The sequence below is a fragment of the Camponotus floridanus genome, unplaced genomic scaffold, assembly GCF_003227725.1.
Source record: "Camponotus floridanus strain SB8 unplaced genomic scaffold, Cflo_v7.5 scaffold148, whole genome shotgun sequence".
Classification (NCBI taxonomy): domain Eukaryota; kingdom Metazoa; phylum Arthropoda; class Insecta; order Hymenoptera; family Formicidae; genus Camponotus; species Camponotus floridanus.
The window spans coordinates 209,223-228,815 of record NW_020229268.1 but is presented as its reverse complement, the minus strand read 5'-3'; the positions used below and the strand labels follow the sequence as shown (position 1 = coordinate 228,815).

Here is a 19,593-nt window from a genome sequence, read left to right as displayed (position 1 = left end):
AGTGCGCACTGGTTCGGCCGCCATGTTGGCGCGTGACTGCTACGTCACTGCTACGTCACAGCTACGTCATACGCGTCATACGTGACTCGGAGTCATACGCAGTTACACGGATCGTCGTACGTCCGCATTTTTCGTGTCTTCTAACCGTTTTTAAACGAATATCGCGAGTGAACGAGCGTCGAAAGTGTCGAAGGATGATCGCGCGACTTTTATAGTGTGTCGATGGAAACGCGCGACAGCGATTTTTGACGATATTCAGTGATGGCGTCATCGCGAAGATGGAGCGAAGTCGCGTCGCGTTATTTGCGCCCTTGATGATGATTATCGGATGCGAGCGAATATCGGGAGTGCCGAATAAAGTGTCGCGCGTTCGCGTTGATGATTTCGTGTGAATTTGTGTGCATCAAGATCGGAATGAGACGTCCCGAGGCGAGCGAGTGGAGCGGCCTGTGGAACAGCCGGTGAACGGTGAATAGATGTGATTTATCATATTTGCGTGACAATTCGTGCTCATTCGACGCTTATACAGCATCGCGATGTCCCGAATTACGTTCGAACAAATCGCCGCCGCATCATAATTCGATGCGATGCCGTGCAATTCAAATAAAGTCGATCGCGTGAAGATGGTTAGGCTAGAAGCGATTTCAAATTTATTTTATATACGCGCAGTGCTGCACAGCCTATCTCGTAGGGCTGCCAACTGTTAAGGTGCAATTTCATTGACGCTAAAAAGTAGCGTCAATGAAAAGGCCGCTTTAAGGTGCAATTTCATTGACGCTAGAAAGTAGCGTCAACCATTGGTTGAACAAAGAAGTAAGTAATTGCTTCATTGTTTAACCAATGATTGACGCTACTTTTTAGCGTCAATGAAATTACACCTTTATTTTTAGTCACGTGATGTTTTTTGACGCTAAAAAATGAGCGTCGAACGTCAAGTGAAAACCCACCCTAACCGCACCTCCTCTCTCTCCCTCCTCGCCGCGCACTGTAATTCCTTTCAGTTTAAGCAAATGGCGTCGTACGGGTGGATATCGTTGCGTCAAATTTCACAAATCATGAATGAATTCTAAGTGTCGTCGCGCATTTTTTATGAGTTAAGAATATTATCAGTTCTGGTGAGTCCTCTCTCGACTACGATATATTTTGTGCAGGCGGGAATGATCGCTTGACGCGAGAAATCGCGTATTTTCCTAGGTGTTTTCTCAGTATGTAAACAAACATTGTATCATTGAGCGCTCCGAGTTGATGAGCCGCGATGTTTTAAAAAAAGATCCTGTAATTATGAAGAAACTATTCGTGTCTTTTGCAATTTATGGGTAAAAGTATGCGTGAAAACTTGTCGGATTCGATTAAATAGTATTAGCATAAAGTACAATGTGCTTTTTCTTCCACAGCATCTCTAATGTGTGTGTGGTCCATCTTAATTTTTTATTTTTACCGCGCATCTTCAATATATTTTCTTGGAAACTTTCGTCTTTTTCTTTTACTATATGTGATGTTTAATTCATAAAAAAATACAAGTAATATGAAAACATTTTATCTATATAAAATCCATCTCTTTACTACAATTATTACAATATTGCATAGGTCTATATACATATATATATGTAATTTCACTTAATAAAATATATATAACATTTTCTTCTATTTATCAATTTATGCATGATTATAAGATGTAATAATCTTTAAACTGATATATATCTTAATAGATACTTGTTAGATGTGTGATATAACACTTGGATAAATATTTTTTAGTAAATTGCGCCAAGACGCATATCAAACAATGAACGAAGTAAGCGGAGGAAAGCAAGATATACCCAATACTTCGAATTGGGAAACTTTATCAGGGCAATCAGTGTCATCTTTGCCAGCTATGCATCATCACCATCAGACCCTACAGCAAGATGCGAATTCGACAGTAGCGCAAGTTATAGTTCCTACACCTATGAAGCTCCAAACACCCATATTAACACCGATGCAAACTATAGCCGATCATTGTCCTCAAATTGGTCATATTCAACAACCACCTTTGATAACTCAAGTATATCAGAAGATCTTTTATGATTTTTCTTTTAACAATAATTTCAAATTGTCAGATTATAAGAAAATTATTATAGGGTACACCACCAGGAAGTTTTCCGGAACTCGAGTTATCTGTAGAACTTCAACAACAAGGTTGGAAGAAATTTTGGAGCAAACGAGAAAGTCGGCCATATTTTTGGAATAAATTAACTGGAGAATCTCTGTGGGTAGTACCTTCTCTTAAACCTCAGGTATTACAAAATATTACGAACAGATATCTGCATTTTTTAGAGAAAAGAAAAACATAATATATATGACAAATAATAAAAAGCATAAGATTCGAAATATAAAATTAACAAATCAGTTTTAATAGCAATACGAGTCGAGTGTCGATGTTATAACACATTTATTTATTTATTATACAATAATATTTAACACCTTTGTTATATATTTTTTATATCACCATCACATTTGCGCTGAAGATGACTCAAAAATAGGGTCGAAACGTTCGCTATCCTTTCTTTGTCTTTGTATTTGTTTCATATTTTTTGTTGTATAATAAATAAATAAATGTGTTATAACATCGACACTCGACTCGTATTGCTATTGAAACTGATTTGTTAATATAATACATATGTATATTTTATCAAAGTTTGATCCAATCACGGATCCACTTGGTATTTGTGGTGTACCACCTCCACCTGGAAATGGAACTATTCCAGCTGGTACACCAGGCGGTACATTGAAGCGAAGGGCATCGGAAGACGGGACTGTTCCAGTAAAGAAATTTATATTGGCGTAAGTGTTCATTTTCATTAAAATATTAAAATGTGTCAACATCAAGAAACAATTTGTTTATTGTTATGTTAGCGGTCCGTGGGATCTGGAAATACCTACAAATGTTATAATATATGAAAGAGCGCCATCAAGTTTGCCGCATGTTCATCCCGAAGCGGAAGCTTTGCGTTGCGCATTATTGGCGAAACTACGTCAATGTTATCAAGAGTTATGTCACACTCGTGAATCTATAGACGCGCCGAAAGATTCTTTCAATAGATGGCTGATGGAACGAAAGGTCATCGATTGCGGTTCGGATCCATTGCTACCGAGTCAATGCTTTCCTGAAATTTCCATGTCCATGTATCGCGAAATTATGAACGATATCCCTATCAAATTGGTGAGACCAAAGTTCACAGGTGACGCGAGGAAACAATTGTCGCGTTATTGCGAAGCCGCGAAGAACATGATAGAATCGAGAGCGGCGTCTTCCGAAAGTCGAAAAGTAGTCAAGTGGAACGCGGAAGATACTTTTCAATGGTTAAGAAGAACGGTAGGCGCAACTTTTGACGATTTTCAGGACAGGCTCGCCCATCTAAAGCGACAATGCCAGCCGCATCTCACAGAAACTGTTAAAGCCAGCGTAGAGGGTATATGCCTGAAAATTTATCACCTATCAACAGAATATGCGAAGAAGGTGAAAGATAAAAACAATCAGATTCTCAAGGATAATGGTTTAGGAGATGTTATACCTTTAGGAGGTCCAGCTAGTACACAGAGAAAAGTTTGGTGTTACCCAGTGCAATTCTCTCTTCCCACACCGAGACTTCCACAAGTGGATTATCTGCCAGAACGCGAGCAAACGATGCTGCGTTTTCATGGTGACACTATGTATATCAACAATACGCATCTCACCAAACTGGAACATTTGTATAGGTACAATTGTTTCGACGATAAAAAGTTTGAAATGTTTCTGCCACGCGTTTGGTGCATGCTGAAACGTTATCAGACATACTTTGGAATCAATGAGGGTCAAGCGACTCAAATGGCTCTCCCAGTGACGGTTTTTGAATGTCTTCAGAGATCATTCGGAGTTACGTTTGAATGTTTCGCTTCGCCCCTAAATTGTTATTTTCGGCAATATTGCTCGGCATTTGCCGACACGGACTCATATTTCGGCTCGAGGGGACCGTTTTTGGATTTTAGGCCGGTTAGTGGTTCGTTTCAAGCAAACCCGCCCTACTGCGAGGAACTTATGGAGGCCATGGTCAATCATTTCGAACGCCTGTTGGCCGATTCGGCAGAGCCTTTGTCATTTGTGGTATTTTTACCGGAGTGGCGAGATCCGGCTCCTAACGCGCTTATAAAACTTGAAGGGAGTCATTTTAAGCGCAAGCAAGTAGTAGTACCTGCTATGGAGCATGAGTATAGACATGGATTTCAACATATTCTTCCAAAGTGCGTTTACGAATCACGAATATATTCCAGATTCATGAAAATCATTTATTTCACTTCATAATATTTCCAGAGGTGAAGTAAACATCCGAGCAGTACACGGTACGCTGGTCGTATGGTTGCAAAATCCAGCTGGTGCAGCACGATGGGGACCCACAGAGGAGCGAGTTGAAGCTTTATTAGAAGCTTGGCGACCTGGTCGGGAACGGGAGAGAGACAGACAAGAACTCCTTTCCCCGCCGAGACAGACGCATCAACCGATACCATCGACGCCAGTACCTGTACCGACAACACCAGCTGTGACAACGCCAACCGTGCCACCAGTACAGACACTACCCAGTCATTCTGTATAATTGTTGAACAATCTTCACGAGAAAAACATATAAATAATTTCCGCGCATGGATATAATCTATATACTTGTAATATAACTAAAACTTTTCTCATTAAGAAAATTCACATTTTGTATTTTAGCATATATATATATATATATATATATATATATATATATATATATATATATATACACACACACACATACAGGGTCTCCCAAAATTCATAATCAATCTTTCAAAGACAGATTCCTGGGATCATTTGGAGACGATTTTTCCTCAGCAAAAATGTCGATGAAGGCCATCATTTTTTGCATGTTCCCGATTTTTATCATCATATATCTTTGCAATTAAGCCTTAAATTAAAATTCAATTAAAGTAAACCTTATTTAAAATTAATCGAAGAATGTGGTTTTGTTAATATTTTATTTCTACAAAGCTTAGTTTACGAAAAACCCCTTATTTCCAATCACTTATAATTCGAAAATTATTAGTGCCTCGACATTTTGAGGAAAAATCGTCTTCAGATGATCCCAGGAATCTGTCTTTGAAAAATTGATTATGAGTTTCGGGACACCCTGTATATATATATATATAACTAAAAAGAAAACTATAAAGAAAAAGATAAGATGTAAAAATGAAAAAAATTTTAGGTAGTTATATATTCAGAGAAAAATTAAACAAAACGTAATATATAGAGAAATAATCTATATAAAAGTTATTTTATAATCAATAATATTTTTGTGTTGATGATAAAATTCCTTGATGTCATGAATTTCATTCACATTTTACAATTTCATTTACAAATGATCTTATGTAAAAATCTTTTCATCAGTAGCTGATAATGATTATTTAGCCTTTTTTTCTTTTTAATTGGCAAGAGAGAAAGATTTCATTGTTTATTTTGTTAATAAATGATAAAATTAAAATTTTAAGAAGAATACACTGAGCTATACCTAATTTAAATAGAGATATAAAAGATTTACTTGTCAAATAAATATAAGCACACATTGCAGAAAGTCTAAACTTTGCAGTAGTAGTTAATTGTTATTGATCAATGTATTAGACTTTGTGACATGTGTGATGCTTTATAAATATTAGATATACTTGCTATGCAAGATGATAATTGATACTGTTGAAAAACTAAGGAAAAAGTGTTTAAATTGTGTGAAAATAAATGTGCGTCTGTGTGTACAGGGATGTATAGATGTATATATGCGAATGTGTAATAGTAGGATGTATCATAATTGCCTGTATTGTCTGCTTATTTCTGTGGGGCGAGGAGAAAATGTTTTATCAGAAAACTGCGATAAAATCGTTTATCATATTTTTAACCATGACAATCTTCTTCTTTAGTATCAGGGATCGTGAAAAAAAGAGCTAACTATGTATCTCATTTTAAATAGCTCTTTTCTGGTGCAATATTTTATATCAGTTTATAAGTGGCTACAAGTCAGTAAGGGAAGAAATGTATAGAGAACTCTCTGCAGGAAAGAGCACATTTTTTATGGATTAATAAATATGTGTATACACACATATATAAGCGTGTATCTTACATAGAAGAGATATACTTAACACTACAATTTCGACTACAATTTCGCATTATTTCTTTTTTTTTGCATTCAATGTATTTTATTGCAAAGATTTTTTTAAAGAAATTTTACAAACTTAAAAAAGATAAAATACTTATGTTAAAGATATAAAAGATGAATTTTCGTAAATCTTTATATGTCAAGCATATCTATTAGATATAACATATATTGGAAAAAATAGATGAATTACATAGAAAGAAAAAAACAAAATGCAAATTTAGATATGAGATATACATAACATATGGAATAACAGGGCTCTCTAGACGCACACTCATAAATAATACATTATTGGAAAATAATTATGCACATACATACATTATTGAATCAATTTTACTAGAAAAATATCATCTAATTTCAATCACATTTGGCACTTTTTGAAGAAAAATTTACATTTGCATCTTATAAATTTTATATATTTTTTATCGCGAATATATATATGCCAATGTGCATGTATACTATATATATTAGTATGTATACTAGTATGCACTAATATATATATTAGTATATATTTACATTTATATATATACACAAGCATACAAGCACATGCGCATGCGCGTTTATAATCATTTTAACATACACATAAATATATATAAGGATATATTTATGCTTATATAATTAATAGTAAATAAGACAATACGCGTGAAAATTAAATATAAGTTGTTTTATGAGATGCTATTGTTTTACAAGCAGCAGGGATATTGTATCCTTGATTAGGATGCAATTATAGCTTAGTAGAATTCAAATAGGAAATTTTTATTGTAAATCTTTATACATTTAGAAAATGTGTAGTATATATATTTAACTAAGAAAAATAATATTTTTGTCTTTAGATTAAAAAAATAATTTCGCTCACGTATGAAAATACACCAGAGTTTTTAGAGCTTCGATTTATCATATATACATTATAGAATATAAGATTATTATTGGTTTTTAACATACATATATGTTCCACAGCAAATAATGTATTAGCAATTTTTTCAAAAATTAAGAATACTTTCAATATCTCTGATGCATTTTATGGTTAATTAGATAATATGTTTAATATAACGTGCTTACTGTATAAAGGTAATCTTATGACCCTGCAAAATGTTATCTTCTAAGAGAAAATTTAAATAAAGTTAAGGGAGGAAATTTGTAAAATTTTAGACAAGAATATGACATGGTTTCATATGCAACAACCAAGTAAAAAATGCTATATTTATGAAAACAAAAATCACGCAATTTGCTTCTGTTAACAAATTTGTTCTATTTGTTAATAGTTTATTAAATTTTGCTTTGATCATGGAGAAATTATATTTTCAATATTACAAGATGATTCAAGAAACGAAGTAATAGCATTCAATAACAATAATGATTCATCATTTTCGCACATCAAATTATACACAGACAGATCTTGCGCGTCTGTGATAATATCGTCCAATGTGTGTTTCAGTACTCGCAAATCAAACAAACAGTGATTATATCCAAAACAATACTTGCGAAAACTGATAACTTGATTTTTCTTTAACATAGCATGTAAACGATTCTTAGCAATAAATGATATAAACTGGAGAAATTGTTTATAATCCATGCCATAGGAAGCCTTGAGCATCAATTGACAATGTTCATTCCAATTCTTCATATCCTTGCAATCATCAACTTCTTTCATAACAGACCTTAATTCTCTTTTTAATCCATGCCATACATTGCCTATATTACAACCATTAATCCAATTATGATTAATAGAAATTGTATCTTCCTACACAAAAAAAATGATATGATGAACTTTTTGTTAGTATACACTTAAACTTTGTTGTGAGGAATCTTACAATTATTTACCAAATTCCAAACTTGATGATGCCATCCTGATGGCACAAATATAATTTCTCCTGCTTCTTGAATTATATCAAAACATTTTAACTTTTTACTATCATATGTTCTGTATTTTGTACGATCATTAAGATCCTCTGAAACTGCATCATATGCTAATTGCCCATAAAGATCACGAAGATGATCTTCCTCATGCGGAGGAAAAAATAGCCATCTCTTTCTTCCAATTATATTTGCAGACCAGCTATACGATGTAAAGACATCCGCATGTAAAGGAGTCCTGGACATTGTAGGAACTATTAGATTAATCTCAATATGCAAAGACAATCAATTATCAATATAAGAAAGAAGTTTTGGATCATAATCGAGAAGAGTAACATTGAAAATGTATTTACCATGTTTCTTTTGGCCCCATATATATGAACATGTAATCATCATTTAGTTCAGGGTGAGCGATATAATATTCATTCAACCAGTCGGATACAAAATACTGAGGCACTTCGTAAATCGGGATATCAGGGAAGTCTTTAACACAGTGCCAATCTTTTAAGTACAACAATGGCATCGATTTCGCATAATTGTTTCGCTTGTAATCAATCCAATAATCCAAGTAACTTTTCATGGGCATGTCATCTTTGAATTGCGAGTTGTAAAACTTTTTGTTACAATCAGCAACCGGGACAATCGTACGTCCTAGTAGTAGAAATCATGTATTAATAATTAATGAAAGGATCATTGGAAATAATGTAGTCGATCAAAACTAGTCAGAATTTTTGTTTATTAATTACTTTGTAATTAATTACTTTGTATATAATCAACATTATTAATTTTTGCTTATTAATTACAAAGTAATTAATTACTTTGTAATTAATAAACAAAAATTCTGACTAGTTTTGGTCGACTACATTATTTCCAATGATCCTTTGATTAATTGACTAGCGATATTAGAGTAATTTATGAATAATAATTAATGCTTGTAATTTTCTTTTCAACGAAAATTTCTCACGTACCGAACAATGTACGAAGCACTTCAAAATTGGGTGCACCATTCAATACCCAGTTACGTCTACACGGCCAATTTTCAGTTGCTTGGGAATTAATGAGACACGGTTGATTATATATTAGATACTTTGAAAAGAAATCATTATATGTCACCATCGATTCCTCAATTTTCTCGATCGTATCGGGGATACGAGTGTCCTCGTCGAACGAGTATAAATCATCGTTAATTTCAATAAGTGTCGACATGACCAAGATTTGGTCTTCATCATACAGTTATTGCATTTGCAATGATGACAATAATATCGAACAGCGAGAAAGATCCATTTTCGTTGCCAAAAACAATATTTGTGAATCAAATAATATTTTTCTATGATGTAAGTCACGCATCGAATCGGTCAGGATTAACCTTGCGTTGTGCGACATCACAGTCTCGGATCAATGTGCACGACTGGTGTTGATGGCAGAGCTGTCAGATGTTGATAGATCAGCTGTCAAGTGATTGTGCCGCCACCTCTCCTACCGCTAGATATTTAAAAATTACATGTCGAAAATTTTGCTATATTAGTATTAGAATATCCAACTTTGCTTATAATTATTTAATTTCTAAGAAAAAGACGTTCTTTTTTCTCAACTTAAATTTACGATTTAATATTTTTTTTATTATATTTAAAATATTTAGAGTAATTAGAGAATATTTTATTAGAACATATTTTATTACTTAATTCTTAAAATGTTCCATTATTCATACATTTAATTTTTCAAACAGTTTCTCTATCAATAATAATCAGTATTTCAGTATTAAAAAATTGAAAATTTAGATTTAGATGAGATATTGATTTATATTTTCTGTCGATACAATTTACAGTTTATTTATTTACATTATTCAATACAGTATTAGATAAAATAAAAGTTTGTAGAGAAGAATAATGTATTATTTATAATAGAATTAAAAAGTTACCGCGCGAGTTACCGAACATGATAGTAATATCAATTTATTTTATAGAAATTATAAGCATGTGTTTTAAGTTTTATTCTATAATTAATTAATTCTTGTTCGAGTACAAAAATGTGCAAAATGTTAGATAAGATAGTAAAATTTCACACGACATCTTAAATAAAAGTGTATTATTCAATCAGTGATACGTATCACAATATGTAAATATAAATTACAACGCGTGCACACGCGCATCTATTTGTTTTTTATTTGAAAAAATTTTCTAGCTTAAGAATGTGTACATTTTTTTGTAAATTGTATCATCTTTTATCAATTGTTATTTGTCTAATATCGTAATCAGCTCCATTAATGGGCGTTTTTTTAGCAAGAAATACAATTGACACAGTGAATTACTTCATTCTTGTTGGTTCCCGAATGTAAACAAGGATGAAACGATTCATTGTGTTATACTATGTCCTCTGTGTCGCCAGTATCTGCAAATTTATTTCAAAATTTAAATTTAGCGTGTTGGAGATCAAGAAGAAATTTTTAAAAAAGTTTCTGTATTTTCGTGTCAGAAATGACGAAAAAGAGAAAAAAAGCAATGGAGGTGGAGTGATACGTGCAAAAATAAATAAAATATATCTTTTCCGGGGAAATTCCGTTTATGTCATCGATATACTCTAGACTTTTTATAAATTCTCGTATGTATAAAAGGCTGCTAAGAATTATTCATGAGAGATGAATACGCAAGATAGTTTGAGTCTCTGAAATTAAATATATCATCGCTAGAAAGTTTTTTTATCTATAATTTTTTTCTTATTTGATAAAATTGTCTATTTTAAAAAATACATTTTTAAAAGTTAATTTAATAATTTTACTTGTTTTTCTTATTTATATAAAACTACAATATTGCTACAATTATATTAAAAGAGTTAAAAGTGATAAAAAAAACATTAAAAAAGAAGAAATAAATAATAATTTGATCTGAAGTATAAAATAGAGATAATAATAGAGATATAATTATATTACGGATAATGGTATTCTCATCGCCATAACATATGTATAAAATAATACATACATAGAAATATAATACATATATATGTGTAACCGGATTTACAATCCCGATAAATATTATAATCATATTGCGATTGAAGATTCATTTTTAATAATCATCGGTTGTGCAACGCGATAAATAAATTACGTGGAGTTGATGAGCATTTGTTAGTGATAAGAATCACGTTTTTCCAGTTAATCAAAACATCATTAACTAACGAATAGCTTTAGTAAATGACGGAATATAATGGTTATTTGATTTTGTTATGACTTCATAGAGTCAGTCGAATGATTATTTTAAAAAATTTACGATATTATTTAATCATAGTACATATTGCAGTAATACTTTCCTTTCTCTTAAAAAAAGTATAGGATTTTTTAAATATAAATAAACTGCACAAAAATATAATTTATTATTTAGAAATTTATTCTTTTAAACGCTGAATTATTTTTCTGACAATGAGAAAGTAAATAAAGTGTGACTTTATATGTATATATATATATATATATATTGTATTATATTTATGTTACAAAATACGATTATAATCACAGTTAATATTCGCTGATCATTGGAAAAATTTTTAACGAAGTAATATTTAATTTTAAACACAGATATTACGCCGGGATTTTACCTGCTTTCACAGAATAAGTACCTTTACCACTACTATCTATGTTAGCTGCACTGCTGCTGTAAACACCTTTGGCACCTTCCACAGTGCCACTCTTATTCGTATCTTCATCGGTGTCAGCGATACGAGAGAATAAACTATAAACCAAGAAATACGATTTTAAGCATAATTCGAACGATCAAAGAATTAGGCTACTCATCATCTATATATCATTAATATATTTTTTCGAATTTTAAAATACTAATATCATATTATTATAATAGTGTTTGTCTTATTGAAAAAATGTTTCGAGGATAAATATTAAGTTTTGATAAGTCAGAACTAAAAACATAATTATACTTGTTATTAATAAATTATACAAATTGGTAACATTTGGTGTGTTATTTGAATATATGTTACATTCCAGGTAGATTATTTATTTCTCCTTTTCTGATGTATTTTTTTACTCACTTTTAATTCTTTTATAATTCCAGCAGTATTGCAGTTTTATGTAAATAAGAAAAGTCAACAAAGTTATTAAATTAACTTTTTAAAATGGAAAATTTTATGAAATGTATAAAATGTTAAAAAATCGATTCTATAGTAGTTGCTACTTAGATTTATTTTTATTCCTTTATGACTCATCCAAAACTTATTTGTTCAATAAATTACCATGTCTTGCTGATTTCCATAAACAAGTATAATTTGCACGTTATCGATTGTATGACGAACGGGACTTACAGAAGCATTCTCTTTCGAAACCTGTTCACCTTGAAATCTATTCCACTGTTGGAAAAACTCTATGCGAATTAATTTACCGCGTGCAAAATTCTGATGCTGTTACATAATACCAAATCATCATAATTATTCTTTTTAGAATATTCAAGGCATCTTATATGTACAATTCGTGATGTTAATAACATATTTTCTGAAAGATACGAATTTGGGAAATTGTTTTTTTTTAAACTCTTGTTTTTTTATAATTTTTTTAAAAAACGTCGAAGTATCAATAGTATTGAAAAAGTTATAGACAATTGGCATCGAAAACAATCAAAATATCTCTTATCTAATCTCTAATTTATATATTTGGCAATACATACTCCACTCCCGGACCGTGACCTCCGTGACCTCCATGACCTCCAAGGCCTCCACTACCTGCACCGGCATTTGCGCTAGCGCTAGCTTGAGCATTAGCATTTGCTGCGCCACTACCACCGCCGCATCCATCAACACATCCACCTGAAATATGATTAAATTAAATTTATAAATAACTAATAACTTTCTCTTCAAACTTTGAATTTTTATTCCTTGATTCTTCTTATTAAAATTACCTCCGCCTAAACTTCCTCCATATCCTCCACCACCTGAACTTCCTCCTAGACCTCCGCCAAATCCTCCTGCTCCGCCATGTCCGCCACCTAAGCCTCCTCCGTGTCCACCTGGAACATGATTAAATTTAATTTCTAAATAACTAATAATTTTCTCTTCAAACTTTGAATCTTTATTCCTTAATTCTTTTCATTCAAATTACCTCCACTTCCTAATCCACCTGAGCCTCCTCCATATCCACCACCCAAACTACCTCCTGAACCTCCGCCAAATCCTCCTGCTCCTCCATGTCCGCCACCTAAGCCTCCTCCATGTCCGCCACCTAAGCCTCCTCCTTGTCCGCCACCTAAGCCTCCTCCATATCCACCACCCGAACTACCTCCTGAACTTCCGCCAAATCCTCCTGCTCCTCCATGTCCGCCACCTAAGCCTCCTCCCTGTCCGCCACCTAAGCCTCCTCCATGTCCACCTGGAATATGATTAAATTTATTTTCTAAATAACTAATAATTTTCTCTTTAAATTTTGAATCTTTATTTCTTGATTCTTTTCATTCAAATTACCTCCGCCAAATCCTCCTGCTCCGCCATATCCACCTTTGCCACCGCCGCTCCATTTACCAGATCCTCCCCCAAAACCGGAATCACCTCCAAGTCCACCTAATTCTTATCACAAAAATAATATGTGCTAATTTTTCATTAAATTTATGATATATTATAAATGTATATAGAAGTGAAAAAGTAAAATGTTATCAAATTTTTAAAATTATTGGACGGAGCTCATTAAAATAACAAAAGTATATTCAAGACATAAAAATCAAGAATATTTCATCAAATAGATTCTATAATAAATTATTGCAGAAAGTATTACATATATTCACTTACGACCACCACCACTTGAACCGCTGCCACCATAACCACCAGCACTTCCAACGCTACTACCTGCGCTAGAACCAGCATTGCCATAACCACTACCACCCTGACCTGAGGGGCCGCCAAAACCACCACCACCTTGTCCTCCAGATCCACCATGACCTAAGGAGCCGCTTCCGCCGCTACTTCCACCATAGCTTCCGGCACTGGAGGTACCTCCACCATAACCACCACTACCACCACCTCCACTAACTTTACCAACTCCACTTCCACCATCACTGCCTAAAAGTTATAGATTGCTGATCGAATTTGTATGTTAAAATGGAAATAGCGTTATATTTGAAATATATTATTAGATTATTATTATATATTATTATATTATTATTATAGAATATATTATCAGATTATATATATATATATATATATATATATATATATATATATATAATATCTAATATACAAGGTGTATCTGAAATGATGCACTAAACTTTAGGAGAATATTCTAGAAGTCAAAATAAGACTTTTTTTTTCCTATAAACATGAGTCCGCAAATAAACTCCCCTCCGAGCTAGAGACCCCTAAAGTTTGGGGAAAAAATTAAAAATTGACTGTATTTCAAAAAAAAAGGTTTTGACATTACCTATCACCCTCTCTTGAGAGATAAATAAATTTGCGTTGTGGGTGTTTGATCAATTTCACACATTTTCAAATTTTCAGGGGTTTATTTGCGGACCCATGTTCATAAGAAAAAAAGTCTTTGATCTCTAGAATACGCTCCTAAAGTTTAGTGCATTATTTATATATATATTACATATTTCATATATACATATATATATATTTCATATATATATATATATATATATATATATATATATATTAATCAAAGTAAGTTATATAAACATTTTTATTTAAGTTATGAGAAATTATTATTATAACAAAAGAACAGAAGCAGCGTTTTTAAAGTAAGCGTATATAGCTTAAGAAATGATCCTTTTCTATATAGCATATGAATTAGTATATCTATTCCATCCTAGTAAACACAAAATAATAGTAATCTAACGTCAATGTTATAATTTTCCATTCAGCAATATAACTGCAAAGTAATAGATTTTACACATAACAGTTATATTGTTGAGTGGGAAATTATAACAGTGATATTATGTTATTTTGTGTTTGCTAAGATATGAGAAAGTACTAAGATGTGAGAAGATTTAATACATTCTAATAAAGCTTGTCTTCCATCGGTTATATTTATATTTATTTCTTTGTTATTTCTGCGTAAATTTTTCGGCGTAATATTATTTGCATTATTATATTGAATTTTTTAAAATTAATTTAGATTGAATTTTAAAATTTAGATCAGATAAAAAAAATTAAACTGCAATTATTATTACTAAATTCTTGTCATATATATATACATATACATATACACACACACATACATATATATATATATATATATATATATATATTTTTTTTTTTTTTTTTTTTTTTCTACATAAGAGTTTATTCCAAATGCAAATTTTTTGTTTTAGACTTACCACCACCGTAGCCACCACTACCTCCTGATCCTAAAAACATTTACATAATATATTATATATTGAATAATTAATTATATTATCTACTTTTTAAGTAAAATATTTAGAGAAGTATTATTAGAAACTAAAAATGTATATAGTTTAAAGAATTATTTTTTTATGTAGCATATACATTATTATGTCTATATTTCATGAAAGCATTAATAAATTCTAATTGATTAAGCTTATATTGTTTAATCAATTATATTTGTATTTTTTCTATGTTATTTCTAGGCTAAAAAATCATTTAGTGTAATATTTTTTGCAATATTGTATTCAATCTTATTAAAGTGAATTTACGAAACTTAATTTAGATATCAAGTTATTATCATTATTATTAAAAGTAAAAAAAACTAATTTATTATTATATATATTTTTTTCTATGTAAGATTTCATACTAAATGCAAACTTTTTTGTTTTAAACTTACCACCACCGTAGCCTCCGCTGCCACCGGATCCTGAAAATATTTACCTAATATATATTGTGTATTAAATAAATAATTAGTTACATAAATTATTTTTTAAATAAAATATTTAGAAATACATCATGAAGAACTAAATATGTACATAGTTTATGAAATTCTTTTCTATATAGCATATACATTAATATGTTCTATATTTTTATTTTTTTTTTATGTTTTATATGAAAAAATTAACTAAATTTTAACTAATTAAGTTTATATCGTTTAGATTATATTTATATTTGTTTTCAAGTTATTTCTAGCCGTAAATTTTTTAGCCTAATATTTTTTACAATATACTGTATTCAATCTTATTAAAATATGAAACTTGTGTTAGATATCAAATTATATATATATATATATATTTTTTTTTTTCTTTTTATGTAAGATTTTCTATATGCAAACCTTTTTGTTTTAGACTTACCTCCACCAAAGCCTCCACCACCTCCGGGTCCTAAAAACATTTACACAATATATTATATATATTAAAAAAGTAGTTATAAGTAATTATTTTTTAAATAAGATATTTGAAGAGGTATCATGAGATATAAAATTATGCATCATATAATTAATTATTCACAATTGACAAAGATTAATATTATAAATAACTTTGTATCAACAGAAAAATGATAAATATAAAAAAACAAAAAAGTATAATATAATAGATACATGTTTGTTGAAAGATTTCTTTTAATTGCAACATTAAATTCATGAAGATGAAGTTACCAAATCCATCACTGCCGTATCCACCGCTACCAGCACCTGCACCTGCACCGGCGCCTCCGAATCCACCACTACTTCCGCCTCCGTATCCACCTTGACCTCCATAACCGCCGTGACCGCCTCCTAAACCACCACTGCCACCTCCTAGACCACCGCCACCTCCTAGACCACTGCCGCCTCCTAAACCACCACTACTTCCGCCTCCGTATCCACCTTGACCTCCATAACCGCCGTGACTACCTCCATAACCGCCATGGCCGCCTCCTAAACCACCGCCACCTCCTAGACCGCTGCCACCTCCTAGACCGCCGCCACCTCCTAGACCGCTGCCACTTCCTAGACCACCGCCACCTCCATGTCCACCGCCACCTCCATGTCCACTGCCACCTCCTAGACCACCGCTGCCTCCATGTGCACCTGACAATGCTGAGGACTGAGCACCTGCTGAGGCACTGCCGACAGCTTGAGCATCGGATTTGGAGAAACTGCTACCACCGCCATACGAACTTGCGCTGGCAGAACTACTGGCACTACTGGAGGAGTATCCTCCTCCTCCACTGTACCGCTTTGAACGCAGTAATTCGATTTCTGTAATAAATCGAGAGAATCACTTTTTATATCCTCAACGTTAATATAAATAATTGAAAAAGTAATTTTAATCATGTTGACATCATATGAGATCGTATAAAATCATCATAGATCTCTGATGAGATTTATATGAATTTCTCTATTTCCTCACTTTTATTACAGAGCAAGTGCAAGATTGCTTAATGTTTACAAGAAATTGTATATGCATTAAGCAAAATAATCGATTATCTTAGGTCAGAGTTCAAGTACATCAATTATGTACATAGTTGCAACTAATTTCCGTATTTAAGATTCATTATCGTTTCTTTATAGATCGAGGAAGAATTGAATTATTTTATATAACTGTTTCGTATTTTCATAGTGAGTCTTCTTCGAAAACAAGAAACGATCGCAAAGTTGCAAAAAAGAAGATGCCGTTATATCACGAAAAAATTATCATCGTCTTATTAATAGTTTAAAATCTTAAAAACAAGAATTGTCATCTTGCACATATAATCTTAGAGACTGAGAATATCATTTTTTTAAATAAAGGTTTTTTTTAATGAGACGGAATTATTTTACTGTCTTAGGACTCTCTCTCTTTCTCGAGATTCTTTTGTCTCTATAATAAAAATGATGATAAAAATAAAATTTTGATAAAAAAAATTGAAACTGTTAATGATCGTGATGAGACATTGATACAAATTCGATTGAAAATAATTTACCTCGTGCTTGAATACATGCTGCAAGCAGTAGTAAGGCCAAAAGGCCGATCGTCCGATGCTGCCACATGATGATATTCGCTTCTATTCCGATCGGTTGAAATTACCAAGTCTTTATATCTTATCTCCCACTTTGACCATTCGTTCCTTCCTAAAACACCGGCTCTTTCGCTAAACGTATATCGGATTGAGAAACAACAGGAGCAAGAAATGCGTCAGATGCGTAGCCAAGGTTAAGGTAATCGGCGATGAATATATCTATCCTGAATGGGAATTCACGTCTGTCATCGCATCTTCTCACTCTTATCTAGCTTGCAATCAAATTGGTTTTTCTGCTGTTACATAAGAAAATGTAAAACAAATTTGTTTTAAAAACCATTCTTAAAAAGAAAGTCTCTCTCGTTGCTTCAAGAATAAATTAATAACATTCTTAATTCAAGAATGAATTAAGAATGTTAGAAAAAAGAGAATATCAAGTTCAAATAAAATTTCCTGAGAATGATTTATGTTAAAGCAATAATTTTAATATCGCATGGATTATGCTTCTTTTCAGAGAAATATGAGAAACAAAGAAATTTTTCACTTTGATAAAGTTATTTATAGTAAAGGAGTACTATTATACGATTCAAACGATGTTTACGAAGGCCAGACAATATAGACAGTTATTGAAACAAGAGATTTAATCATATGATGTATCGACAGGTATAAACAGAGTCGTATAGACAAAGAAACTTTCTCTTGTGATTATCATTACATTGTTACTATACGTCTCGTTATTATTATAAACACAATATGTTATCAATTATATCAATATTAGTTATTTATATAAAAATATAATAAGTATATACGATCAATAACTCATGAATTGAATAATACTCAAACGTAAAAAATAATATAAGAAAGGGTCGTTCAATAGAATTGGTCATTGACATTGTCAATGATTTAATGATAAGTTGTCAAACAATCTCTGGAAATGACACAGCCGCTAATGCAAAACATTTTATAAAGGCTATTTGCAGCATCCCGCAGATTTCTCTCAGTGAACTTCAATGTCATTTTAAAGATTTATCACCTATGTTATAATCGCTAATAATATATAATCATTTATTTTGTCAGAATGCTCTTCCTATTTTTACAAAATATTCTGCATGAAGAAGATATAACGTAAAAAGAAAAAAAAATTTATATTGAAATATAAAATCCACACACATACTATTGTTTTTAATTCAAAATTTTATTTATGTTCAAAATTTATTAAATTATTTTATTATTTAATTAAATTCAAAAATATGAAATTAAAAAAAAGATCTAAGTAAGATTTTTTAATACCTCTGATATTCCTTATATTTTATATCATTTATTACCTATGTTATATAATCGCTAATAATACATAATTATTCATTTTATCAGAATGTAATTTTATTAGAATGTATATACACATCAAACAATATTTCATACGTGGAAAGTTACTTTATCAATATATCTCTGCAGATTAGTATGTATATTAAAACTCTATTATACATTAAAATAAGATAAACTAATAAAATATGTAAAATAATTGATATATAATTGATATATAAATGATTTATTATTTTTATAGAATATTAAAATCAAATTAATAAAAGTTGCGTTTGTATTAAACCATTAAAAAAATGGTTTTATAAGATATAAGCAATAAACAAAATTATTGTATATATATATATATATATATATATATATAAATTTTATTTTTCATTGTATATTCTTGCATAGCTTATCT

The 19,593-nt window shown here is 31.4% G+C and overlaps 3 protein-coding genes across 13 annotated transcripts; 1 reads left to right on the top strand and 2 right to left on the bottom strand.

The window, feature by feature from the left end:
• The first annotated feature begins 994 nt into the window (after window positions 1–994).
• Window positions 995–4,740, top strand: LOC105249909 (phosphorylated CTD-interacting factor 1). 3 transcript variants are annotated; one of them, XM_011255690.3, is made up of 6 exons: window positions 995–1,115; window positions 1,756–2,041; window positions 2,118–2,273; window positions 2,675–2,820; window positions 2,893–4,257; window positions 4,328–4,740. In XM_011255690.3, the coding sequence occupies exons 2-6, from the start codon at window positions 1,784–1,786 to the stop codon at window positions 4,605–4,607; spliced, it is 2,205 nt and encodes a 734-aa protein (XP_011253992.2). In that variant the 5' UTR covers window positions 995–1,115; window positions 1,756–1,783; the 3' UTR covers window positions 4,608–4,740. The 3 variants fall into 3 exon arrangements, with proteins under 3 accessions (XP_011253992.2, XP_025262324.1, XP_025262325.1); XM_025406539.1 differs by lacking the exon at window positions 995–1,115 and adding an exon at window positions 1,186–1,316; XM_025406540.1 differs by lacking the exon at window positions 995–1,115 and adding an exon at window positions 1,191–1,275.
• A 2,261-nt stretch (window positions 4,741–7,001) lies between these two features.
• LOC105249908 (jmjC domain-containing protein 4) lies at window positions 7,002–9,587 on the bottom strand. The gene is made up of 4 exons (XM_011255688.3): window positions 8,996–9,587; window positions 8,381–8,678; window positions 7,995–8,265; window positions 7,002–7,914 (listed from the first exon to the last, which is right to left on the bottom strand). The coding sequence occupies exons 1-4, from the start codon at window positions 9,231–9,233 to the stop codon at window positions 7,456–7,458; spliced, it is 1,266 nt and encodes a 421-aa protein (XP_011253990.1). The 5' UTR covers window positions 9,234–9,587; the 3' UTR covers window positions 7,002–7,455.
• Window positions 9,588–11,491: 1,904 nt separating this feature from the next.
• Window positions 11,492–17,990, bottom strand: LOC105249963 (glycine-rich cell wall structural protein). Of its 9 annotated transcripts, none has more exons than XM_025406519.1 (11): window positions 17,838–17,990; window positions 16,549–17,133; window positions 16,247–16,276; window positions 15,790–15,819; window positions 15,326–15,355; window positions 13,797–14,066; window positions 13,476–13,577; window positions 13,168–13,407; window positions 12,917–13,024; window positions 12,686–12,824; window positions 11,492–11,743 (listed from the first exon to the last, which is right to left on the bottom strand). In XM_025406519.1, exons 1-11 carry the CDS (start codon window positions 17,902–17,904, stop codon window positions 11,593–11,595), a joined length of 1,752 nt encoding a protein of 583 aa, XP_025262304.1. In that variant the 5' UTR covers window positions 17,905–17,990; the 3' UTR covers window positions 11,492–11,592. The 9 variants fall into 9 exon arrangements, with proteins under 9 accessions (XP_025262304.1, XP_025262301.1, XP_025262306.1 ...); XM_025406516.1 differs by having other exon boundaries at window positions 11,493–11,743; window positions 13,117–13,407; XM_025406517.1 differs by having other exon boundaries at window positions 11,494–11,743; window positions 13,117–13,383; window positions 17,838–17,989.
• Between the last annotated feature and the right edge of the window lie 1,603 nt (window positions 17,991–19,593).

Coding starts and splice junctions, on each gene's coding strand:
- LOC105249909 (XM_025406539.1), top strand. CDS start 1,246: ATGAGCCGCGATGTTTTAAAAAAAGATCCTGTAATTATGAAGAAACTA. Junction 1,317..1,755: donor GTGTCTTTTGCAATTTATGG/GTAAAAGTATGC, acceptor AATATTTTTTAG/TAAATTGCGCCAAGACGCAT. Junction 2,042..2,117: donor AACCACCTTTGATAACTCAA/GTATATCAGAAG, acceptor AAATTATTATAG/GGTACACCACCAGGAAGTTT.
- LOC105249908 (XM_011255688.3), bottom strand. CDS start 9,233: ATGTCGACACTTATTGAAATTAACGATGATTTATACTCGTTCGACGAG. Junction 8,266..8,380: donor ATGGGGCCAAAAGAAACATG/GTAAATACATTT, acceptor TACAATGTCCAG/GACTCCTTTACATGCGGATG. Junction 7,915..7,994: donor ATCATCAAGTTTGGAATTTG/GTAAATAATTGT, acceptor TTTTTTGTGTAG/GAAGATACAATTTCTATTAA.
- LOC105249963 (XM_025406516.1), bottom strand. CDS start 17,904: ATGTGGCAGCATCGGACGATCGGCCTTTTGGCCTTACTACTGCTTGCA. Junction 16,277..16,548: donor ATACGGCAGTGATGGATTTG/GTAACTTCATCT, acceptor AAATGTTTTTAG/GACCCGGAGGTGGTGGAGGC. Junction 12,825..12,916: donor TGGAGGAAGTTTAGGCGGAG/GTAATTTTAATA, acceptor ATCATATTTCAG/GTGGATGTGTTGATGGATGC.